This window comes from Rissa tridactyla, chromosome 1 (genome assembly GCF_028500815.1).
Source record: "Rissa tridactyla isolate bRisTri1 chromosome 1, bRisTri1.patW.cur.20221130, whole genome shotgun sequence".
Classification (NCBI taxonomy): Eukaryota; Metazoa; Chordata; class Aves; order Charadriiformes; family Laridae; genus Rissa; species Rissa tridactyla.
The window spans coordinates 14413590-14439235 of record NC_071466.1 but is presented as its reverse complement, the minus strand read 5'-3'; the positions used below and the strand labels follow the sequence as shown (position 1 = coordinate 14439235).

The 25646-nt window shown below is 45.7% G+C and overlaps 1 protein-coding gene across 3 annotated transcripts; it reads left to right on the top strand.

Moving 5' to 3' along the window:
- The first annotated feature begins 911 nt into the window (after positions 1 to 911).
- GPR83 (G protein-coupled receptor 83) lies at positions 912 to 8880 on the top strand. Of its 3 annotated transcripts, XM_054202864.1 has the most exons (6): positions 912 to 1740; positions 2403 to 3248; positions 4020 to 4145; positions 4240 to 4326; positions 5197 to 5330; positions 6141 to 8880. In XM_054202864.1, the coding sequence occupies exons 2-6, from the start codon at positions 2853 to 2855 to the stop codon at positions 6763 to 6765; spliced, it is 1368 nt and encodes a 455-aa protein (XP_054058839.1). In that variant the 5' UTR covers positions 912 to 1740; positions 2403 to 2852; the 3' UTR covers positions 6766 to 8880. The 3 variants fall into 3 exon arrangements, with proteins under 3 accessions (XP_054058839.1, XP_054058830.1, XP_054058848.1); XM_054202855.1 differs by having other exon boundaries at positions 912 to 3248; XM_054202873.1 differs by lacking the exon at positions 4240 to 4326 and having other exon boundaries at positions 912 to 3248.
- The last annotated feature ends 16766 nt before the right edge of the window (positions 8881 to 25646 follow it).

Below are 25646 nucleotides of genomic sequence, written 5' to 3'. Positions count from 1 at the left end.
TTAAATTGTCTATTGTTTCACCACCGTCTTAAGGGGACTCTCTTTTAATGTTGCAGTCACATTCTAGGAAAAGATTTTAGCAAAGTATATAGGATTAATAGGAATCGCATCAAAGGTTCGTTCTTTTTCACAATTTTTTTTTTTTTCGGTCAACTGTCAAACTTGTTTACAGTGTTAAACTGCAGCAGGTTTTGAACTGTCATGTACGGAAGATAAAGACGGCATCCTTCCGTTCAGGGGGAAAAGCGTAACCTGCTGTGTGTAGAAAGGCTGTACTATTAACAGATAGTTCTCCTAATCATCAGTGTGATTTGTTACACGGGGGGATAGGATGGTCAGAAAATCAATGTTGTTTCTCAGAGATCGCTGATAGGTTTTTGACAAGTCACTTCTCATGTAACTTCTAATGTACCTGCCCCAGGAAAGCTGAAAAATTCATCAAAGCCATGGTAGTGAAAGAGTGTTCCTAGGGAAATGCCGCGTGGGGGGATGCGCGCTCTGCTGTGCATTTAAAAAAAAAAAAAAAAAAAAAAAAAGGTGGTATTCCTTTTTTTTTTGAATGTTTCCAGATTGCATTTTTAGTGTCTCTGGGTCATTTTTTTTTTTTCATATTCCTCTTACAACCTTTTTTTTCCACCAGGCCTGTTTTTTAATTTATTATACTTTTGTTAATAGTACTGTTGCACGGATGGTTTTGATGACTTTTCTTAATTACCTGATTCATGAGCTTTACAGCTTTATTTCAAACATTTTCTAAATACTTCCCCCCCATATAAATTCCATCATTTCAGAGATACATTTTACAAAAACCAGACACAGCATCCCCAATCCTGACATTCCTGTGCAGCTGCTTCCTTTGCTCAGTCAAACTGAGCCCAGTGACAGGCCAAGGGGCAACAGGCACAAGCTGGAACACAGGAAATTCCATCTCAACATGAGGAGGAACTTCTTCACTGTGAGGGTGGCAGAGCCCTGGCACAGGCTGCCCATGGAGGTGGTGGAGTCTCCGTCTCTGGAGACATTCCAAACCCACCTGGACGCGTTCCTGTGCAACCTGCTCTGGGTGACCCTGCTCTGGCAGGGGGTTGGACTAGATGATCTCCAGAGGTCCCTTCCAACCCCGACCGTTCTGTGATAGTACGGGGGAGCAGGATCTGGTAGACGTGGAAGAATAAGAGCTGGAGGTCGAGTGCCAGAAGACAGAATACCCTTATCATTGGCCAGCAACACTGAAAAGGAGCTGGACTTGGGAGCTGCTGGAGCACCGCAGCGAGAAGGGTGACGTATGCCACCGACCCCTCTGTTCTCATCCCAAATCCACAGCAGATCGCTGCCCTGTCCCGCTTTCTGCCATTTCCCTGGGCCTCTGTGTTACACTGTGAGACTCTTCGTGTTTTCCTGGCAGCACCACATCAGGGTCATGCTCGCTGGCCCAGTGCTTCTGAGCTGGACACAGATTTCTTTCTTCTCTCTGAATGGTCACGGGTGACTTCTCTCTCAACGGTCACCTTAGCAACTCCAGCGGGTTCGCTGGGAAGCTTCCTCTGAGACAGGCAAACCGCTGAAAAAGCTCAAATTGGACAATTTTGTGGAAGAAATAGATGCTGGCAGCAGTTTGCAGAGGGCTGGCCGTGCTGCTCGTGCAGCTGTGTTCAACTCCAGAGCAGTGGTGAGGAGAAAGCAGCCTGAGTGCTTCACTGGGGGAGTCACAAGCATCTTCTCGAAGTGTTATTTTCACCGGTGAGTGACTGGCATGTGTTATAAGCTTTTTCAGATAACGGTCTTTTAATTGATGGTTAAATAATGCCTTTTCTGTACAGAACCTGCTCTGGCCAGGGTTAGGTGACACCACCCAAGCAGACCTGTCCCCAGCAGAGGGGCAGCACCTCAGATTTGCACTCATGGAGGGGCAGGTCTTTCTGTGCTGTGTCAGATTTGTGGCTCTTGGTCTCCTGATACTGATTTTAGATTTCCTACAGTATTTTTGGGAGACAAAGCATGCTGCCGTCTCATCAGTGCTTGGGTCCAGCGTACGGCTGCCTGTTCCTTTGGATACCGGACCCGCTGGGCTGAGCCATCCCTTCCCATCCTCCGTCCCTTGTAATCACCTCTTTGTAGCTCCCTCTGTGTTTCTGCAAACCCTAGAGAGCACAGTTTCACATTAAACTCTTTATTCCCTAGTCCAAGAGGAAATCTCTGCCAAGGGAAAGCTCAAGTATTTCTCTCTCTCTCTCAGGGAAAAAATGTCTTTGGAAAAATACTGTAAGTACAGTGAGGCGGCTTGTTATTCACAATTCATCTGTTACCCCCCTATTCTATACCAGTTAGTAAGTGGGAAATAGGCTGAAACTTGCCTGTTAGACCTTTAAAGCTGAGCTTAAATTTGAACTGTGTCCTGGAAGAGAGCAGAGCTGCCCCACACGCTGCTGGCTTATAAAGAGCACGGAATGTACATGAGCTGGGCTGCTGGTAGAGAAAAAGGATGCTGATGACTGGAGAGATTGATTTGCCTTTCTCGCCGATGTGCTCATCTTGGAGTAGCGCTCGGGGGAGGACGGCTGTGTGGAAAAGCAGCGCGTCAGAGCAGAAATAATGTCATGCAGCCCAATGGCTGCAGAAGATCCCAGTCCGGAGCTCACCTGGGGGTTATAAAGGCGGCTGAAGGAGCAAAAGTAGCGGCGAGGGGAGCCGGAGAGCAGCAGGCTGCGAGAGGCAGGAGCATCCGCTCGTTCCTGCTGCCGGTACCCGGGCTGAGGGAGGGCAGGACGAGGGGAGGACGGCTCTCCCGGCACACGGAGCGAGCTCCGCTCTCTCGCTAATGAGCTATTTCCAAATTGGAGGAACGGAGCGGCATGTCAGAGATGTTGCCCTGTTTTGTCTGGCTCTCCCTCCCCGACTTGCTTAACGCTTTGGCGACCCCAGGAAAGTTGCCCCTCAATGGGAGCCTGGAGGAGCCTTTTGTAATCCCAAACATCTCGGGTTTCTTTTCCTGGGATAACGACAGCCTGGCCGACTGGCAGAGCTTTGTGGGCAGGAGCCGGTACGGAGCGGAGTCGCAGAGCATCACGGTGAAAGCCCTGCTCGTCACGGCGTACTCCTTCATCATCATCTTCTCCCTCTTCGGCAACGTCCTGGTCTGTCACGTTGTCATCAAGACCAAGCGCATGCACTCCGCCACCAGCTTGTTCATTGTCAACCTGGCTGTAGCCGATATCATGATCACCCTCCTCAACACGCCTTTTACACTGGTAAGACTGGGGCAGAGATGCCATGAAGGCTTCGCAGTTGCTCCCGTGGCCTTTTCTTCTTTACGCCTCTATAGGCAGTGCATGAATGTCTTGCAGGTACCTGTCCGGGCCAAATTACAGAGATTGGAGTTATCTTTGGAAAACTCCACGTGTCTTTTTCTTCTCTAATTCCTGTTATCTAGTTGAAGACCTGAAATTATCCATTTGTTAAAAGTGGACCCTATAGCACTTGCGTAACAGTAACCTCACAGCGGTTACTGAGCACTTCATAGTATCTGTTTGGGTTGGTTTTTGTTTTCTCCTCCTTCTCTGAAGTACTTCCAAGGTAATGCTACAAACCTCTTGGAAAAAAAAAATTAACGCTCACCGTCATTTTACGAGCTGTGTTGAAAAGCTGTAGTTTGCTTTGAAGTAAGATGAGGGGTACGGGTCAACCCCACCCTGTAAGGAGGGCTTAAAAGGGAAAAACGAGTGTATTGATTCAATGGCTAGACTACGGAAGGTCACACCGTGAATAAAACAGAGCCAACGTCTTTGGTACTGCTCTGCTTCATTGTCCTGGAGGATATTGCCAGGCCACCAAGCAGTACGAGCCTGCCTCTTCAGGGTTCAGCAGCCAGAAAATTATACAATTATACAAAGAACCTGCTATTTTAAAAATATCTTTTATGTAGCACAAAGAATTATGTGCCAGGGGTGTCTCAGATATCTGTACACACGTGGAGGTGTGTGTGGGGGGGGTGCACAAAACTAATGGTATTCCGGTTTTAGGCTCGTTTTGTGAACAGTACCTGGATATTCGGGAAGGGGATGTGCCATGTCAGCCGGTTTGCGCAGTACTGCTCCCTCCACGTCTCCGCCTTGACCCTCACAGCCATTGCCGTGGACAGGCACCAGGTGAGAGCTCTCTAAGGAGGCAGCCCCAAAGCTTGGGAGAGCAGAATTAAAATGAGGAAGGGTGATCCCACGTGCTTTCCTTCTCGGCTCCCAGGTTAATGTAAGATGCGTGAGGAAACGACAGAGCGGGGGAGCGGTTCTTGCTCTCACGCGGAAAGAAGAGTTTCAAGCCTGCAGCAAGGTGGGAGATGGGACTTGTCCATGGCCTTGCGATCTCTTCCAAGTGGGAAATGGGAGCTTTGCTGCCGTGGGTAATCCAGTAGCTCTCAAATGAGGAGAAAGTCCAAGATTCTGATAGGAACTCATGTGGGCAACCCTCCGCTGGGGTGGTTTGTCTGGCCCATGGAGGAACAGTGTCGTGGATGCAGGGACGTCCTGGTCAGCTTCCACAGCTCTCTCTCCCTTTGCTCTGGGATGTCTCACCCCTTGTTACCCCAAATACCAGACACCTGACTGTACCACACTGGTGTTTGTCACAAGCAGAGCTGTGGCTTGCTGTTGATAATGGGCTCAAAGCTGGGGACAGTCGGGCAACTGTCACCCGACAACCACGTCAAACAGACCAGTAGAGTTGATATTTTCTGCTAGAAAGCTTTTTAGCTTCCAGAAAATGCACTGACTGCCAGGAGCATCCCCAGGGAGGTCTGGTTAAATCACAAACCCATGGCTCTGGGTCACTGAAACTGAAGAGTCTGAGACTGTTTTCTCTTTTTTTTTTTTTTTTTTCTTTTTTTTTGGGGGGCTATTAAGTAAATTGAATCCAGAAATGAACATGTCTGCAAGACCCACTGGTACCCAGTTCTCCCCACCTAGGTGCAAATACTGCAATGAGAGGGTAGGACTCGGGTCTGACTTTACCCGTTTCCACGGAGGAAAAATTCAGGCTTTCGTGTATAGCTTACAGTCCATGGGAGCTGGGTGAAGACAGTCCTGTTTACATGCTGAATTTCCACATTAAGTAATAGATTTAAGGTTGGAAAACTATATGAAAAAAAAGATAAAATTATTTCCTTAAATGGCATAAATCTGAATATTGGTTTATTTTGCACAGGTTATAATGCACCCTCTGAAACCTCGCACGTCTGCTGCAAAAGGTGTTATATACATCTCTGTAATCTGGATCATGGCAACTTGTTTTTCCCTGCCACATGCCATCTACCAAAAACTCTTCACTTTTGAATACAGGTAAGGATGTACTTTACTTTTCTCTTCCCCACAGTCTCCCTGGAGACCAAACTCTCAGTGGTCATACTTTGGTTTCTTCTACTGAAAGCCTTGAGCTTATGTCAAGGCCAGCCAAATATGGATCTAGTCTACAATTTTCATCAGATTCCTTTTGCGCTGTCTGATTTTGTGTCCCTGTTTCTATTTTTAATTATTTTATCTTTAATCTCTCACACTAATCACCTGAAAGAGGCTAAGAAGTTAGAGGATCTGACCTGGAACCTCTACCTCTATACACTGGCGTTTTACACAATGTACCAATCTGACCTGTTTGGGCAGAACAGAAATGGGGAGAAACCTGAAAATGAACAGGCGCTAATCTACTTTTTGGCCCTGGCAAAGTGAAAACAATCTCCTCAGCTGCTTGTTTCATAAAATGCCGTCATGAGCCTTGATATTTGGAAAGTGCTTTGATGAGGGAAAGGTCCTTAATATGTGCAGAGACTGTGTTTCTGTCTGCTAAAGGACAGAGAATAAAAAGCCTGCTTCTGTGCAGCTGGAAATTTTGTAATTGATGAAATTCATAAAATTATCCTAAGGTCACGAGTGCCCAGGAGAAATTATCACCACATTGCTCACAGGCTGCTCCGTGGCTCCAGTCCTTGGGGAGCAGAGCTCCGCTGAGCAGTGACACGTGTGCGTAAAGGAAGGGTCTCCCCCAGGCTCTGTGGCTGGACCCCTCTCCCTCCTACCCTCTCGTTTCTGGTGCACTTCTCCCGCAGTGCCCAGGCATATTCTCTCTCACCCCCTGTCCGGTGTCTCCCCTTGCAGCGAGGAAGTGACCCGATGCCTGTGTCTGCCAGATTTCCCCGAGCCCGCTGACCTCTTTTGGAAGTACCTCGACTTAGCAACCTTCATTTTGCTCTATGTCCTGCCCCTTCTGATCATCTCTGCTGCCTACGTGACGGTGGCCAAGAAACTCTGGCTGCGCAATGTCATCGGGGACGTCACCACTGAGCAGTACTTTGCCCTTCGTAAAAAGAATAAGAAGACCATAAAGATGCTGATGCTTGTTGTCATCCTCTTCGCGGTCTGCTGGTTTCCCTTGAATTGCTACGTCATCCTCCTCTCCAGCCAGACCATCCACACCAACAATGCCCTGTACTTTGCCTTTCACTGGTTCGCAATGAGCAGCACCTGCTACAACCCCTTCATCTACTGCTGGCTCAACGACAGCTTCCGATCAGAACTCAAGGCTTTGCTCAACATCTGCAGAAAACCTCCTAGACCCACCGAACAGAGGCTTCCCTCCACGGTCCCATCGTACCGACTGGCGTGGCCAGAAAACGGCAACCTCAAGAGGTTGCAGGTCTCCCATCTCCTCCCATCGGCCTCCAACATCCAGTTGGGAAAGACAGACATCTCTGCAGTGGAGCCGATAGTAGCTGTGAGCTAAACGGTGGCCCTGGGAAACCTGTAAGGATCACACATAGATTTGGCTAGAGCTAAAATGGTGGGAAGGTGTGGAGCCCTGGCATGCTTGGGGGCTGTGCAACCACACGCGATAAAGCCAAGAAGGAGGTTCTGCAGGAGGTAGCGTGAAAGAGCTGGGTGTTTGATGCAGGCTGACAATAACGGCGTGGAGCCCTTAAAGGAAAGAAAACAAACTCTTCTCAGGAAGGAACTCTCTTTGTCAAGTTGACTTTGGATCAGCTTGCAGGATGACATTCTCTGCATGTATGTCGCTGTTATCTGCATGACTAGGCCTTCTTACCACTGGGGCTGCGTGTCTGTTTTGCTGGTATTTACACACAAAAGCAACAATCTAATGACATAAAGCTTCCTTTCCCTTTTCTAAGTCTTTTAGTAGCAGCATGGAAATGGTCGAGATGTAGACCTTTAGGTTGCTGGCTGGGTAGGAAGGCGTCCCTTCTGAACTGGGGCCTGACGGATCAAGATCTGCTCAGAACGAGCAATCAGATACATTTCACAAATCCATGTTTTGGTGGAAATACCCTCAGAGAGGTGGAGAGTAAGGTGGACATTGGAAAAAGAGCAGTCTCTTACATTACAGTCATTTTCTTTAAGGTAGGATTAAAGAAGGATGGATGTTTATTCTTTGCATAAGTAGATGGCGAGCACCAACCTGTTAGCTCACCGAATTTTTCTTTCCTAAGACGAAGTCATGAATATTCAGAAAGCTTTTCTTCAAATAGAAAACTAAACGCCAAAAAGTTACTTTTGAGAATGTTGGACTTACCATCCACAGCTGGAGAAGAGGTAATTAAACACTACTCTGAGTTTCTGCTAGGACCTTTTGATCAGAGCATCTCTGCAATGTTGTCAAGTGGCAACTAAAGGATCCCAGAGATTGACGTTTTATTTTGTCTTTCAATGTTGCTCCCTTATGCTGTAAAGCACCTGGGTACTTCTCAGATCAGACATCTGGGACATTTCATCCCAACTAAGACCCTAGCTCTCTGGAATCAGTTCATAAATGGAGTGCTTCGAGAGAACAGATGATATCCGTGATAGCAAGTAATAAAAGTGGAACATTTCTCTGCAAGGTATCCTCTGGCGATTGCACAATTTTGGTGCATTTAAAGACAAGTGAGATGTGTCCTTCTTGGGGTGGCTAAGAAAATTGATTTGACTGCAGCTGTCTGGAGTAGTTTGCAGAACTTGATGTTCTTAGCAGAAGAAAATCTGATTTGGAATAATGAAAAAAAATGAGCATTCCAAAAACTGTACCTCGTGTTGCACAGGAAAGCAATAACTGTCTCTGTGCTGAGGAAATCAGCTTGAATGTCACACCAAGGTGCCCCATTCCACATCCAGCTTGCAGCAGACATCAGTGAAGTGAGAAAAATCTTTTTATAAATGACTATAACCGGGGGAAAAAAAAAAATAACATAAACTGTTTTTCCCAATGTCCTGTAATAAAATTACACTTCTGAAATAATTTTCAGTCGTGTGCGGGTCTTTCACACGTGAGTATTTAAAAGAGACTGAGATGCCTACCACTCCTTGCAGCTCACCTGTCCTTTCACAAGGTGTTACGTCTCTCACTTTGAATCCAGTGGTATTTTACTACCCTTTATCACGGCCCCACGGGTCAGGGTACTTTGTGTCACTGGTACGCAGGATCAAACCTTTCCTCCTGCCTGCCGTGACCCCTTAAGCCAAGTCCCATTTCCTCCCTTAGAATTTGCAACATGTCAGCCCTGAAGTGGTCAGGCAGTTGGACTAGATGATCGTTGTAGGTCCCTTCCAACTGAAATCTATTCCATTCCATTCCATTCCATCCTGTCCTATTCTATTCTATTGGAGATTGGTTCCCTCGGTCAAAAGAAAAACCATTTACGTGCAGATTCTATCAGCGAGTGTTCACTCACTGGTGGCAGAGAGGAGGGATAAAAGCAGTGAGGAGAAAGATGAGAGGGGAGGGAGCGTGTGATGGCAGCAGGAGGAAGAGGAGACTCAGACACAGGACAGAAGGGAAAGGGACGGTGTGAGGAAAGGAGATACAGGGAGCCCACGTCATCTTCTTCCTTAATTTTATCACAGGTTTTGTAAACATTGAACAAAACCAATTTGATGGCTATATGTTTGTTATTTCATATTCATTAATAAAAATCTTTCTTTACTTGGATTTCTGGAATGGCTTTACTGAGCTTAAGCTAATAATGAACAGAAGAGTTTCCCTGTCTGTGGTAAAAGGAGGAGAGTGAGAGGAGATGGAGACCCTCACCAAAAGCATCCTTTCTTCACTCAGCGAAAAAAATATCAAGGCTATTGTTTGGGTTTACCTAGAGAATCACCTTGCTTGAAGAATGGAAAATGTTGTCTACCTCTGGGGTTTTTTTTAAAAAAGTCTGCCCTTAGGGAAATGCAATATTTCAAATCTTCATATATATCTGTTATTTTGCAGGATTCTTCCTCTGTTTGGTCATGAACGACTTGAGAGAGGAAGTCTGCCTGGACATCTACTTTTGCAAGTTAGATTTTGCTAGTAGCTTGACCTTCTGCTCTGATCCTTCAGAGGATCTTCACTCCTGGCAACGGCCACGTGCCTCTCATGGCTTCTGCCAGACCAAGACTACCGTGGTTCTACCAGCATCACCCGCGGCTGGGGAGAGCTGAGTGAGCACAGGGCTGGGCGACTCTCCTCGGAAAACTAAAGCAAAGCATTTTTAAAGTAAGATTCTGCTGTTGACAGTCTTATCAAAGAGGAGAGGGAAAAATTATCCTTTGTGTTTTGGATTCCTCTTTTTATGCTTTGTTTTTTTCTGTCACATCTTCTATTTTTTTCCTTTTTCTTTTTTTCCAGTGAGTCTGTAGCTTAAAAGACTCAAGCACAAACACTTCAATTGTGATTATTCTATTTGTTGTCTGACGACGACTCAGCTGAGTTAGATGTCCAAAGTTTCTTTCTTGCCCAGAAATCTCTGCTATCAGAGAGTTTTAAGAGTTTGATCTGGGTGGTGTCTTTGATTTGTGGTACTCATCATCATCAAACACAGGCAGGAGTTTACGCTCTGTGCACCCCCCGCCTCCAGGCACAAGACTGATCAGACTCTGAAGGACCTAAAACTTTGAGGACAAAAAGTTTCTCCGTTTCCCTGCCGGAGAAGGACACACTGCCATGACAGCTCTTACATCAGCTGTCATTCCATAGTTCTGGGGACTCCTGGGAAATCACTGTGACTGCTGCATGCACCCTGGCCCTACTGAGTTTGCAGGGTGTACTGGAGCTCCATCTGAGGGAGGTTTTGGTGTAAGAAAGGTTGCAGGTTAGTGGTCAGTTGGACCTCATGGACAGGCTGGCAGCAGAGGTGAGCCTCCAGTGATGCTTGGCCTACCCAACACTTTAGTACAGCTTTGCCAAGCCAGAACCATTTGGACCAAGCTGTGCTTTACATCAGAGGTCTTTTTTTTCCCCTTTCAGTGAGTGCAGTGCAGCTGTTTTCAGGTGCATACGTAGAATCAGAGAGTGGTTTGGGCTGGAAGGGACCTTAAAGATCATCTAGTTCCAACCCCCCTGCCATGGGCATACACTTGTTATAATGGATTCTGCAGCTAGATTCTTGTATTTAGCTTTGTCTGGGACCAGGGGCTCATGGTCTGAACTCAGTAAGATGTTCTTTCTGAAGCTGAGGGTAACCTTTGGCCATCTTAAGATTCACCTTCTTTGGGTGCCGTTATCGTCCTTTGAAGAGCTCCATATGTAGAAACTTGCCATAACTCCAGTAGGCAAGATCCTCAAATGCCCAGTCACAACGATGTTTGTTCCAGGTGGGTCTGAGCTCCTGCCGTTACAGCTCTGTATCCCACACCCTGCGCCGGGTGGAAAACCTTTCTCCTCCAGGCTCTGACCAAAGATGGATCTGGGCACGGAGGGGGTGTCAAAGTGCTGAAGCTGTTTGGTTTAATTACAGAGGAGGGGTGGACCCGGCAAAAAGAAAAGAAGAGGCAGATTGGACAGTGAACCTGAACAGCCTGGTCTAGGGATGGACAAGTGGCCAGTGGCCAGCAGAGGTACGAGTTTTAGAGAGAACTGGGCAGAAGCATCCAAGAGAAGGACAAGCCCATCATTAACGCACTAGAAATGGTGCCCTTGATAACTGTACATAAAACACTGTGCTACCAATTATTTAACACGGTACAGAGCAATTTCTGATGAGTGTTTCCTAATTAGCTGTTTTTCATTTTCTTCATATCTGATTTGGGATTCTGGAGAAACATTCTGCATTCACTGGTGCTGCTGAAACCAGTGGGGGTTGTGCTGTGAGCACACAAAGCGCAGTATGATGCAAACTATTCCAAAAACATCATGTCCTGGGCAATTAAAATTGGGCTTCATGGATATTTTTTCACTCTACCCCAGCTCTGCTGCAGACCACAGGGTTCTTTTAAAATGTGAATACAGCCATTGGTGCGTAACCTGCTTTCAGATGCCATCTCCTTGACTGTGAAAGGATGGTCTGAGGGATGAGAAAATGAGATACGTGTACAGGGTGGAGATTGTCTTTCATTTTCCTTTTTGTGTGTGTTTGCCTGTCTGCTGCGGCTGGACTTTTTGCTACCTTTTGATTTTTGGTCTTGTGCAGTGCTTTGAGACAGGTGGTTTAGTAGTTAGCCTTAGAAAAACACATCTGCAAGAACAAGCCTGTGGGGGACTTTGGTGTGAGAAGGGACTAGTTGCTCTGGAGCACGTAGGGATCATGCTGTTGGGAGGGTTTTCTTTCCCCTCCCCCCCATTCCCCTCCCAGGAATACAATGAATCAGAGATAAACATGAGGCGTTGTGGAAAGGGGAGGTCATTTCATTTTATCTGACTTTCTAAGCAAGTCGTTTCTCCATACTCACCCTCATACCCGTGTCCTCAACAGCACCAAACCTGTGTTTGTCCGGGTGGCCTGGCCAGGCTGACTCCTCTGTGACACAGAGCCCAAGGAACGCTGGCTACCGACTCCTTATTACATCTTTTGGGTTCCTTTTTGTTCACAACAATGAACTAGATTTTGGACGTGTGTTTTGTACTCTTTAAGAGTCAATGATTATTATTGTTATTTTTTCCCTCAAAATCTTGCCTGCTTCTGCGTCCATAAATCTTAGCCAAGGCCTGCGGTTTTTTTCCCTCCTTTTCAGTGTCTTTATAGATACAGACTGTCCTCCTGTTGGGGTGAAGGGAAAGCAATGGTACAGGTGTTGTGACCTTGTGGCCGTCCTCCTGTCATCACACCACAGGTCTTCTGCTGACAGCTTTACCAGAACCATAGCTGTGTTGCCCAGAGCTCACCCGTTTGGCTGCTATCAGTCATGCTCTTGGCAGTCAATAGAGGTCATTCTTTTAAACCTGGCTCAGTTGTTTCCTCTGGAGCTTTCACACAGGTGCCTCTGGAGCAGATTGAGAACGCGGCAGAGCGGTGTCTACTGGATAACAAAGAGTACGCAAGGCACGTTGCAGGAGATCCACACAGCCTGAGCACAGGAGTTTTGTGGAAAAATGAATTGTATTTGGAGAATGCATCATCTGGCATGTGAATAAGGGAACTCAATGAAGGTCACATAGGTGAAGTTAATGCTGGCGTCTCCAAAACTTTGAGTGATTGGCTCTGCAACTTTCATGATTTAGAGAGTGGTGTGTTTCTTCTATTCTAAAGTGAAATCATTTGAATTGACAATACTGTTTCCTTGTTTTTCTATTTCCTTGAAAAATATCATAACAGGCCTACGAAAATTAGCTTGGAAGTTCTATGAATTCATGAATATTAATTCTCTGTTTCTAACAATGTTCCTGGTGTTTTATTCATTTCCTCCATGTAGAATTACGCAGAGACCTTGAAAGGGAACAAAGATGATGCCAGGTTGTATTTGGCAGCTTGTGCTATTCTGAATAGCACTCGGGGAAATGAATCCTTGAAGCCTTTCTTGCACTTGTTGATGTCAGATGAGGTTTTTCCCTCCCAACTTTCATTCCCTCTCTCTTTCGCTCCCTCTCCCTCCCTCCCTTGAGGCTCCTGTCCCTGGGCCTGTGGTCCACGGCACCTCTACTGGTATCGTGGCACTTCTTAGCCTCAGCGCTGTGAAGATAAAAGGTAGCCTCAGTCCAGGGCTTTGCATGTGAAGCTTTTTCTAAGCATTTAAGCTAAAGCATCACCTTTCAAATGAATTTGGTGGCTTCTTTTTCATGTCCTTTGTGAAGAGCTGTCTTTCACTTTTTTTTTTTCATTTGAAAAGACTTTTCTTCCTTCTCCCCACTTTCTTCTACAAAAATCAGAGCTCTTCCAGTTTTCCCTTGCAGATGCCATTTTCTATGCCTCTAAGCCTTCTGTGCTTAATCATTATGAAAAATCACTAAATAGCCTGTAGATTAGTTGCTTCTGCTTTAATTTTGACTGGTGAAATATTAACTCCCTCTGGGCTTCTCCTGTAAAAACAGGACAGGGAAGGAAGGAAGGAAGGGAAAGGGAATTGCTTGCTGACACTGCTCTTTGCTGTGAATCCCAGGGGCACCAGTTGATGCCAGTGCTGGGCATCCAGTGGTCACTCCGTGGTGGCCTCTTAACTGTCATTTCCAGTGCGTCATAAAAGCGTATCTAGTCATGGTGGAGACTGAAAGTACAATGCGTGACTCCTGTAGAGCAGATGTACGAGTTTGCTAGCTGAAATGCTGCAGTTATCCCCAGATGTAAACGTAAGACGGGCGGGAGAACCACCAGTCTGTTCCCTGCAGCCCCACAAGCCCTTGCCCTGTGTCTGGCCTGGGGGGAGGAAGGGTGCAATGGCTCACCAAGACCTATGAATGATCGGGTTTGTCCGAGCAGCCCTTGATGCTGGGGCAGGTGCTGGATTAGCCCTGCGTTGCCCTTTTGCTGTGTGCACCACTGATGTCTGGGGCCTTTGGCTTTCCCGGGCTGGAAAAAAAAAGAGGTCACCTCCCTGAGGGCAGCTTCCCTGGAGTGTAGATACAGTAACTGTCAGACTGCAGAGACAAACCAACTGGAAAAGATTTACTATTAAGAATAATATGAAATGTATTATTATTTATTTCTATAATAATTTATTTTTTACCTCTATGACACTCTATTCACTTGGTACCTAGCATTTATACCTTCTCTACTCCACCCCATGTTGGGGTCCAACCACGCCGCCCGCATCTGCACTGTTTGGAAGGCAGGTGGAAGCAGGGGAGCGACCATGTGTTGGAGGTTGTCTGTGAGGCAGTGCTGGCAGAGCAGCGGCAGAGGTCACAGCATCTGTGACCCATTGCAGGCCAGAGATGGGAACCACGCCAGCCCGGGGAGCCTGCACAGCTGATAAATCTGAATGTACAAGTGGAAAGGAGGGAAGTCTCCACCCTGGAGTAAAATGACTATTTGGTACAGGAGGTTTAACACGGTGTGGTGAGGTAGTAGATGGAGCAGAAGCAGCCTCCTGGATGTTAACTGGGCTGTGGCTGGGGTGATAGGGACGAACGGGGACTTCTGGTCTGGGTAGTTGCTTCAGCATGTGACTCGGTAGGTGTGGACCTACTGGGTGCAGATACCTGGGTGTCCTCCTGTGGAGCTGCTGCAAAGGGATCGTTTTCCTCTACAGAAGCAGCTCCTTCCACAGGCTGAACATCTGGGCTTCTTCTCAGGTGGCCTTCCTTCAAATCTTGGTCCAGTGAAAATGCAGCTGATGCTGTGGTTTTGACACCAGCACTTCACTTACAGATTCTTAGCAGAGGGGGAAAATACCTCTTAAAAAGGGGGCTATAGTGAAAGCGTAACTAAAAAATGCAAGGGAGAGGAGTTAGTTGCCATCGTTTCCAGACTGAGAAAGACAGAGATATGATAACTAAGCATTTGAATCAGAAGAGATAAACATGGATATTATAAAGCACTATCATGGATATTTTAAACCTAAATTTTAGGCTGAATAAAATGTTCAGTACAGTTCTGTTAATTAATAACCACCCTTGTGTTTTCACTGTTTGGGAGCACAGAAGTGTAGGATTTTCAAAAGCATAAAAACTGATTTAGAAACCCAAATACCACTAATTTTCAGCCACTTCAGCATGGAGTGAACACGTAGGTAATAATAGGATGCTGACGTGCACCTTCTCAGCATTCAGCAGACGCCTCAAGAAGATTTAAATTTGCAGTACAGCAAGATATGGAGTAAGTACAAGAAAAGCATGATGCCATGAGCTTATCTTTCCATTTCATGGCCTCAAAGTAACCAGAAAGAGCCAAAATCTATTTTATCCGCATTTCCGCTCCTCAGCTTACTCCGAGAGGCAGGCTACATCAGAGCAGTGAAGCTACGGAGCTAGGAGCTCATATTGAGCTCAGCAACAGTTGGATGAAGCCATACAGCTCTTGGATGTGAGTAGATACAGCTGCACAAGGCTGAGCCAGGACCCACGTGTCCTTAGCAGATGATTTTCAGCTCTGTTTATTGTCCTCGTGTGCTGCAAGCGCAGCCGTCACAGGGCTCGCGCTTTGGTACTGAGCAGAGCAAGCCTGCGGACTCACAGATTCAAATCCTTGAATGTAAACCTTCTCCAGACTCTTCAGAATAGTATTTCACATGCAGTAGCAATGGTCTGGTGGGAAGCGGGCCAGTCCTGTGTCAGTCTCAGAGTCTTCAGCAGTAGAGCGTGAGCTGCCACTGCGGTCAGACATTGTGGTGCTCAGCAGGAAAAATCCACAACTTACTTTATTCCACTACATGGATTTCTTTACGACGGAGAAATTTCTGGTGCAGCCAAAAAAATGGCAAGGGCCAGCTCTCTAGTGGAGATAAATGCCAGGGATTTTTATTTCACACAGGCTTTTCTATGCCTGCCACAATTACCAGTAAGCCAAGTCAGAGACTGTCTCATCCCAAAGAAAGCACCAAAGAGCTGACGCGTGGTACCTGTTTACGTTAGAGGGATATTTCATAGAGCACAGGCACAACTGACAGTGCATAACACACCCAAAGCCTCTGGCATTAATACATAAGAGGAAGCCAAGACTCCTTGAAGCATGTTGAGACCATCACCCAAGGAAAAGATGACAGATTTCTCCTGCACAGAAGAAATGAACCTCAGGTTTTGTTGACATTGTCTCTGACTTCAGGGCAGCCCATCCCTTCTCCTGTCAGCGCTGGACAAATACGTTCTCCTCTCAGTTGATGGAGATGAGAAGAGGGCTGCTAAAATATAGTAATTTCCTAGAACTTCAGGAATGTTAATGTCATTGTCTCACAGTCATTTTCCGAGGGTATTAGGCACCATCCTCAAACTATCTCCAAGCTATCTTTGCTTCTACTGTTCTTACAGGTAAAGTACTGGGAGGTTTCAGAGATTTCAAAGTCATAACTTTCTGATAAATATAAACCTCCTCCTAATTTCCTTAATGAGTGTGTTTAACTGGCCACTACTAGCTAATAAGCAAGATTTTTGTCGTTGGAGCTCAAAGCACTCAGCAAAGGTTGATACCAATGTCTGCATTTCAGTACCACAGAGTGAGAGCAGTTATTCACCCCCACAGCTGACTATTGAAAGCCTTCGCATGTTGAATGCGAAACTGCAAGATGGTTTTTGATGTATTTTGGGCCCACCATGATTAAAATAGTCTGGCTGTGTCCTGCATAGAAGTCGTTCATGGATCACAGTGTGATACCCTAGCGCTTGCCTGCTCTGTGAAAGCAGAGACTCCCCAGCTTGCTCCGAGATGCAAGCACAGCCATCACAGGGCCATGGGCAGGTATTCCCACTAAAAGTAGACCTTCGTGGACTTAAAAAGAAGCGAAGAGCTGCTACTATAAAGTGTCAGGTAGCAGAAAAGTGTTTCAAGAGCTTCAGAGATGTCTTATCCCTCTAAATAGACTGACCTGGAAACTCTGTGGACACGCAGCCAGAGCTTTTTAACAGCAGTTTCCCAGGAGACTGAGAATAACTATTGTTCACGACTGCCCTATTCAGAAATCTCTCGAGTGCTGGTGAGGGAGCGTAGTCAGCTCTGCCACCGATGGCCAGCCTTGCGTCCCAGCCACCGAGCTGTGACTGTCCGCACGCACGGAGGCACCCACACCGTATCACAGCTCTCGGAGGCCTGGATGAGACGGCTCGTACCTTCCTACAGCCTCTGTGTCCGCTACGTCGTGACTGGGTAGCTTGCTCTCTTGTTTCCTGGTCTTCCTTATACCCCCCAGGGGGGTGAGGATGGGATTCTCCCCTGCCTCCCTCATCCTGTGCAGCCCAGCGGAAGGGCAGCCCCTGCTCCTTCCCAGGGACCGCACGGTGGGATGGGGAGCAGGTTTGGGCTGACACTAGAGAAAGAGAAACAGGAAAACTCTTTGTCCCATCCTTTCTTCTCCTGAGAAGCATGTCCCTTGCAGCCTGTCCTCTGGTGTGCAGGTTTGAAGGGATTTCTGAGAGCCACTGCAAATCACGGTGGGGTCAAACCTCCAGCTCTTGCCTTAGGCTCAAAGCCTTTTGATGATACTTAGAGAGGCAGGGATGAATCTGGGCATCACTACAATGTCCTGACCAGAAGAAAAATTACCTTTGTCTACAAAACAAATGCATGGAGAGTTTCTCCTCCTTCAGATCAGTCTCTCAGCCACCTCTTAGCTGTCTCTTTTCTCTGCAGGCTGTATCTGGCAGGCAGGGCTTTGCGGGATGAGACAGCTGTGCCTATCCCACTAAACAACTGGAGGTCCACAAATGATTCCTGGCTCTAAGGTGTCAACTCACTTGTTCCCACAGTGTGTAGAGCTGGCTCCATCTAGAGCTGACCGTCTATGCCATGGTATACAGTCCTTGACTCTGAGCCCTGTGGGTCACAGGCATATGGGGATATTAAGACATAATTACATTTTTTGAATGCTTTTCAGTTCAAAGCACTATAATGTGATGGATTTGCCAGTGGCCACCAGAATAGTTTTTATTCAGCAGCAGATAGGGCTCAGGAATGAACTAACATTTGAACAATGAGGACAGCAGGGACCAAAACCTTCACTCTTATTTGGCAGTGTAAGCCCACTCTTATTTTGGCAGTGAAAGCTCATTCCCAGATGTCAAACAGACAAGTAGCCGTCGGGTCTGTTTCTCATCCTGCAGCTCAGACTCCCGGCACAGAGGGGTCGTTCTGCACCGTGCAGCATCACATAATTCTCTCATCCCAATTTAGCACAAATAACAGGGAAAAAGCAAACAAAAAACCCCAATTCTTTTTCTTTTGCTTTCACTTCCATTGCTTTAAGTACATGAAGTTTTTAAGTGTGCAAGAGCTAAAGCACTTAAAAACATAGCACTAACACAACGAGCCCAGGTTATTTTCTTCCCTGGGCTGGTGACTCACTCAAATGTCTTCAAAGGCACCTACTGCTTTCCCTGGACTTTATGTGACTTCAGAGGGCTAATTCAGCAGGCACCTGAGCCGGATGAGAGTTCATTCATAGCCAAGGAATTTCATTTAAATGAAGGTGTTTGGTTAATCTCAATGATAGAAAGAGTTTGTGAACAGGCAAAGCAACGCACATCAAAAAAATCTTGCAGAAACAGAAGAGAGGATGCAAATTTTACTACCTTAAAAAAAATAAATCAAGTGGTTTTATGTAAATTACGTGTCACTGTCCTTCAGGAGAGGGCTGGTAACATGAAAATATTCTCAAGCAAATGAATATGTCAATATTTAACGATGTAAAGCCAGAACAGATTTATTCTTTTCAGTGTTTGAGTAATTAATTTTAAAAATTGTACTAGTAATTTAGTATATTCAGTCGAATATTCCATTATGAGGAAAAAACAGCCAAATTCCAATCTAATGCTTTGATAACTTCTCTCTCAGCCACCAGCCACTGTGATGTGAGTGCCTTACGATTGCAGCGATGTCCAGAAGATTTCTGCTTCCTCAAGCTGTCTTGTATCATTTTCACTATTGCGTTCCTCTAAAGAGCACGCTTTGTTTCCCAAGTTCTACCCAAAACCAGCTCAGTTCTTTCCCAAAGAGCATCTCCCTCTAGAGGAAATCCGAGAGAAATAACTGAATTTTTGAACAGCCTTACCACCAGCAATTGCGTTTCCAGATGTTATAGCCTTGGTACCCCATCGCTGCAGTAGCTAGATCAAATAACTCTATGGGCTGCACACTTGCCAAACCAGATGATCTCCTGAGAGGTGAATAAGTGTTAGTCACTTCACAGGGCAACATTAAAACAGTAAGGAAACCATTTGTGTGCAAGGTTAATAACCTTGGAACGCTTTAAGGAATCTGTCAGGAAATAATAGTTAAACAAATGCCAGGATGTTACCTGCCATGTGAAAAATCACGATGTTGCAAATGTTCCTGGAGGAACAACCACAGACCAAGTTTCAGGCTTCACCACATTACTTCAAGCAGCATAGAATCATAGAATGTGTTGGGTTGGAAGGGACCTTTAAAGGTCATCTAGTCCAACCCCCCTGCAGTAAGCAGGGACATCTTCAACTAGATCGGATTGCTCAGAGCCTCATCCAGCCTGGCCTCAGAGCAGACTAACGCTCCCCAGAAGCATCCAGCTGCAGAAGGAAAGCAAATCTGAAGGGCTGAGGTATTTATTGCTTTGAGTGCTCTGCACCCAGCTCTTTTCTTTCCTTCTCTCCACTTTGGAGAGCCTTAGAGCCATGACTTCCAGGGCAATCATCCTGCAGGAGAGCCAGCCTGCGTGGGAAGGGGCTGCTCACCACCGCTAGCACGTAAGTGTCTTAACTCTTCACAATATGTGGATTAATCCCCAAACTGACAAGCTGGAGAAAGGAGATGTGCGTAATGTAAAACACAGTGGAAATAAAATCAGTAGAAAGCTAGTCTTACTGACTTCATAATTTTTTAATTTGCTTTTCGGTGCATCTGTGCCTGTGTCTGCAGCACATCATAGCCCACGCTGGCTCTTTGATCTGCTGCTGCCTGCGGAGCAAAATAAGCAAACAAGATACTCCTCAAAAGACGATAATCAACCCGCAGTCATGTTTCTCCAGACTGCTTGGCCTTGGGGCTCTCCGAACTCATTTCAGAAGAATATCACATAAAAGAAAAAGACACCTTTCACCTTCTATTTCCTGTTTTTACGCAGTTGAAAAAATGTCTTATCTACTCCAATATCTGGAATTTTAAAAACAGAGGGATTTTTTTTTAATTCACTTATGAAACACATACTAAAGCTGTCTGGGTTTATAACAATGCTGATGTTTTCTGAGAAAAACCTCATGGATTAAAACTTTCAGAAAATTTACACACAGTAACTTATATCTCAGCTTCAAATTCAAATATATTTTGGGCAACTGTAGCCTGCTTGAAATCTCTTGCTCTGATACTGTTCCCCATTACTTTAACACAAGGTTAGAAAAATGAACACTGCTCTCATTATGTTTCTCTGGAGTAAATATTTCTCTGATAGCGATGGAAAGTCAACGTTGTGTAACATTGTAATAAGCACAGCTTTTAAAAGAGCAGTAATATTACCAGGTGAAACCACCATTTCACTCTTAATTTTGCTTCCCATTGTGTACAGGAATGACACAAATTTCAGCTACGGGATCACATGTTAGTTTTTTATGATGCCCTGCCTTATCTGTTTCACAGGAGGACGGTGTTCAAAAGCAGTTATTTAATACTTTCTTTCTCCTCTCTATCAACGATGGGTAGGCATCCTTTTCAAACCCTGCTCTGAATTGGGAATTAATTTCCTCAGAACACTTTCTTCAGAGTGCTTTTCGTAGCACTCAATGACATTGAAGAAATATTTGCATATTCTGACACTTAACATTTTTTTAGATGCTCCCATTTGATGAAGTGGTGTTACCGTCTCTATTTTATAAAACAGGCACTGAGAAAGAGAGAGAAAAGCAAACACATCTTGTACTCAGGATGCCTGGAACCAAGGGCCCGAGACCAACAGGGTTCAAAAACATGCGCAGAAACAAGTAAAAATTCTTTTGTGTTTCATTTTATTGATGCCTGGATATGTCCTCAGAAAAGCTGGAAACGTTGATTCACTATAATCACTTTTTCTGACAACAGTAGGATGATGTCCTTCACTTGAAGTTAACAAACTACAGGATATTTTGCCTATGGATTTGAATGTTTGGTAACAGCAGAGCAATTATGAGATTTAGGACTTTCCCAGTACTTCGAAGTGGTCACATCTTTTCCATCTTCTTCTGCAAGCTTTGTCTTCTCCCAAGTTTTGGCTTCTCATTCCAAGCCACTTCTTCCTTCTGCCAACTCTTTATTGCAGTGATTTTGCCCTAATCCAGCAAAGGCTGTTTTTCCCCCATAGAATTTCTTCATCTTCTTCCCTGACGTCCTGTGCAAGTATAATCTTTTTAAAAGGCTTAAAAACACAGTCCTTGCAAAGAGCCCATTCCTGAGTCTATACCAAGTTTCATTTTCAAAGTAACAGGGAGAACAATTTGAGCTTTTCAAATAGAAAAGTGCCAGAATATCTCCCAGGCCTCCTTTATTGTTCTCCAGACGGTTGTCATCTCCTTGCTTAAGGCTTGCTTATATCAGCAGCTAATTAACATTAACCTCAAGGGGCATGAGAACAGTACGGGTGACTTTGTCTTCTTTGAACTAAAAAGCCCGGTTTTGAGGTGGTTTTGTTTTGCAAAATACAAAATATCTTCAAAGGTTTCTCTCTAGTATTAAGAGTTGATAGTGGCTCCCAGATCCTGCTGTAACTCTTCCTCAGTGGAGTTTCCTCCTTAAAGAAAAGGTCATATCCTGCATCGTTCTTGAGCATGTGCAGAACATGCCGAAGACTCTTGCTGCAACAGAGACAAGCGGGCTCAAGGTTTCTGCAGCGAACAAGTCTTTCAAGAAAGGCACTCAAGGCTCATGCAGGGGCAAGGAATTTCAGTTGCTCCCAAATAACTGGCAATTCCATTACATTCCCTTTTTTTTAACCTGTCTGTAAAGTGTCGGTCCCTCCCTTGCTGCACCGAATGTCCCAGCTGACCTCTCCTCTAGAGAGGGCTCATTGGTTTTCCCTCATGGTTCTTTTTAGGGTGTAGCGTAAGAATTAAGATGAACTTCTAGAGACATCCTGCTGTCTCTGGCCTGCTGCAACTTTAAATATGTCATTTGTGAGCTGCAAGGTCATCTGAAGCCCCCAGAGGAAATCTCTGTTGAGTTTGTCTTCATTCCCTTCAGCAAAATTGCTACCAGCAATGGTCCATCAGCCTCCACCCCTTGCTTTACTGTTACACTCTCTGAGAACCAGGAGAAGTTTCTCTTCCCTGCCCCCTGAGGTGCTCAGTTCTGAATCAAAGGGCCATGAGATCTTGGATCTTGATGTCTGAAGCTTGGGAGGCTACTGTGGTCTGGAAGGACACCAATGGACATCTACCACTCAGCCTCCTGCTATAAGGCTTGGGGGAGGAGAAGGTGTAATGGGGAGGAAGAGGAGGAGGAAAGAAACAACTTGGCATTTCAATGAAGGTATTTCAGGACATTTCATACCTTAACCTTGACTTCAAATCTGATCCATGGTTAAACCCTAAGGAGCATGAGGCTGTAGCTCAGGATGACTACATTGGTTGCTGACACCAGATAGCCTCCCTGGCACGTACTTTTCCCCCGTATTTTGATGCAGTTCTGAAGACATAAATATTTCATTCAGAGTGTGGGAACGACACTTCTTCCCTCAAATGAGTGAAGCCCAGTTTTGTGGCAGTTCACTGTCTGATCTGTGAAGAGGAAGAGGTGAGAACTGCTGATGTTGTGGACCGTTGGCAGCAGCTCTGAGATGTCAGAACTCATTTGCCTTTGTACGTGACAACGGCTTGTGAGGAGAACTCCTTTAGCAGGAAGTGGTTTCTCTGAGGAAGTATCTAAAGCTGGAAACCTGTTGCTGCTGCTATGAGAGTATCAAACCCCAGAGGGCTGGCAGACAGTGTGACCGGATTCCAGCTCCTCATCCCTCCCATGAGCCCGTGAGCCCAGGCAGGGCCTGGGAAATTCATGCTGAGATGCAGCTCAGTTCCAGGTGTCTTTCATCCAGAAGGTTTAGGGGTATGAAAGCAGGGAGATATTGTCTCTCCCCCAGACAAAGACCTTTTCCTCCAGAGGAAGGAGGGAAATGTCTCTTCAGGAAGGTGCAATTTGTGTCTGGAGGATGTTGCATATGAAAGAGGAACTGCAGTCTGAGCAAAAGAACTCGTCCCTTTCTTCTCTGCAGCTCAATCAGACCATTATCAGGGCTGTGGCAGTTTTGATGGACCTTCTTCATCACAAGGAATGAAGTATTTAACCAGCAGTCCTGGCTCTTGGGTCAACATGAGGAGGCCCAACGTAATTCTCAAATGACCAAGATGAGATACCCGCCCTGGGCTCTGTGTGCTTGTGTGGGTCTCTGTGTTACCAGATGTCAGGGAGCTGTGGGAGCTCCTGGAAAAGCTGGTAACCTGAAGAGACTTAGATGCATGCATATGGGTGGAGGCTGGAAGTTTAAGGCTTTCTGTGTTTTTCAGGCGACAGAACATACATAGCTCTGGAAGCAGACACACGCAAGCACTTTCACCACCCAAGCCTCTATTCAGAGGTTACTTGTCAGTACTTGCCAAGGGCTAGTTTTTTGAACTGGCAAGTCCTGCTGTATGTCAAGGGCAGGGTCGGAACGGGCAGTGCAAGATTTTCCTTGTGTTTGTAACCAAAGAAATGAAACGAAACTTTCGGGAACGCCTTGAAGTACAAGATGGGAGGTCTCTTTTCTTTTGCAAAACCCTTCTGGAGCTTCCAGCCTTGCAGGAGAAAAACCTCGGGAAGGGAAGGGGAGGGAACATGTCAGTCATTCAGTCCTGTTACAAACAAATCACTCCATCAGTATGCAGATTTGAGAGGCCTTTGTTTGCAGAGGGCTGGGATGCCTGTTATCATTTCCTAATGGCATTTAAATAATCCTTTATTTACAAAGTGTTTTGGTTGCAATATACAATGGGACATTAGTGGTACAGAAAAGAGAACGGGGCACAACTTCGCATTCCAATGTGTTAGCAGAGACTATATAAAGACTGTATAAAGCTCTAGCAAACAGACAGAGCTGCGTTGTACAATAGCACCATCAACCACAGTTAGTAACTCCAGACCAAGTGCTGATCTGCAGTCCTCAATTAACCACAGAGGCAGGCAAATGAATGGCAGGGAAATGGTAAGAAAGACCATACTAGATCTAGAGATTTGACATTTCTCCCATTTGAGTGCATAGGGATTGTATTTTTCCCAAAAATTATTTAGGGATTTTTTTTTTATAAGACCCCTTGGTTTTGCCATAATGCAGAGCGTCCAGCAGCTGAAAGTCTAATTGCTTAAGGCAGCAATTGCCAAGGGTATCAAGTGAGCCTTTGCCTGTGAAGGAAAGATGTCATTGCCTCTGAAACACTTCAGATGCCAGCCCAGAGAGTTGCACCTGAATTTCCATGCCCTGCTGACTCCTGCACAATCATTGCAAGACCTGCAGGTCAGCCGTGCTATTTCTTTCCCCCATTGTGGCTGGAATTTGTATTTTGCTTTCTGAAAAGAGCTCAACCCCATTAGATATCATACAGGGGCTCAAGTATCAAAACTATAGAAGCAAGTCTTCTGAGATGGACACTGAACAGGCTACATGAATTCTTCAGACAGATCATTTTTTAAAAAATTTTTCCACAAGCCAAGAAGTGATTGTGGTAGGTTCTTCTAGCAGGTCCCTTCCCTAGGTTTCTCGGTATTTAGCAGGAAGCTCTGCTAGTTTGTTTCCTCATCTTCTTGAAAAAAGCCCAAACCCTAGACTTTTTCAAACCTCTGAGTACAAGGAGTACTCCTCAATAAGAGCCTCATTCTTCAGCTCACTTCGTAGTGTGAGGCTACCTTGTACTCTTCCTAGCATGTTGTTTAACTCTTATTCTACAAGTAAATGCCAAGGACCTCAATACCAGCCTTAGTGGAGCAAGACAGTTTTAAGCACAACACAGACATTGAGAGTACTTACTGTTGAGATTGTTTCATCTGCTCTTGTTCTGTTCATTGCAATCCAGCTCTCAGAGCAATGTCACAGCCGCATGGAAACACTTCTGTAGTGATGACAACTGCTCATTGAGGCAAATATAGTATAAACTTCACTAAAAGCATAATTACAAACTTCCTTAAGACAGACATAATACTTCACCTACCTTTTAAAACACAATAATTGCTTTGATCCACAGGTTAGAAACAAGGCTGTTCATGTGAGCCTTTGAAAGCAAGTCTACAGTACAAACCTAGATGGAGAAAGAAGGCTGAAAGCTGGGTCGACAAAATCCTTTCAGTGTATGTAAAGTCCAAACTATCCCTAATTTAGAATAGAATAGAATCATAGAATTGTTAGGGTTGGAAGGGACCTCAAAGATCATCTAGTTCTAACCCCCCTGCCCTGGGCAGGGACACCTCCCACTAGATCAGGTTGCTCAGAGCCCCATCCAGCCTGGCCTTTACAACCTGCAGGGATGGGGCATCCACCACCTCTCTGGGTAACCTGTTCCAGTGTCTCACCACCCTCATGGTGAAGAACTTCTTCCTAACGTCCAGTCTGAATAGACCCATCTCTAGTTTTAATCCATTCCCTCTAGTCCTACCATTACCTGACATCCTAAAAAGTCCCTCCCCAGCTTTCTTGTAGGCCCCCTTAAGATACTGGTAGGCCACTAGAAGGTCTCCTCGGAGCCTTCTTTTCTCCAGACTGAACAACCCCATCTCCCTCAGTCTGTCCTCATAGGAGAGGTGCTCCAGCCCTCTGATCACCCTTGTGGCCCTTCTCTGGACATGCTCCAGCACGTCCTTATCTCTCTTGTAGTAGGGG

Bases quoted from the DNA above. Each gene is read 5' to 3' on its own strand.
- GPR83 (XM_054202864.1), top strand. From the start codon at position 2,853: ATGTCAGAGATGTTGCCCTGTTTTGTCTGGCTCTCCCTCCCCGACTTG. The intron at 3,249-4,019 runs GTAAGACTGGGG...TTCCGGTTTTAG, and splicing joins TCAACACGCCTTTTACACTG to GCTCGTTTTGTGAACAGTAC. The intron at 4,327-5,196 runs GTGGGAGATGGG...TATTTTGCACAG, and splicing joins AGTTTCAAGCCTGCAGCAAG to GTTATAATGCACCCTCTGAA.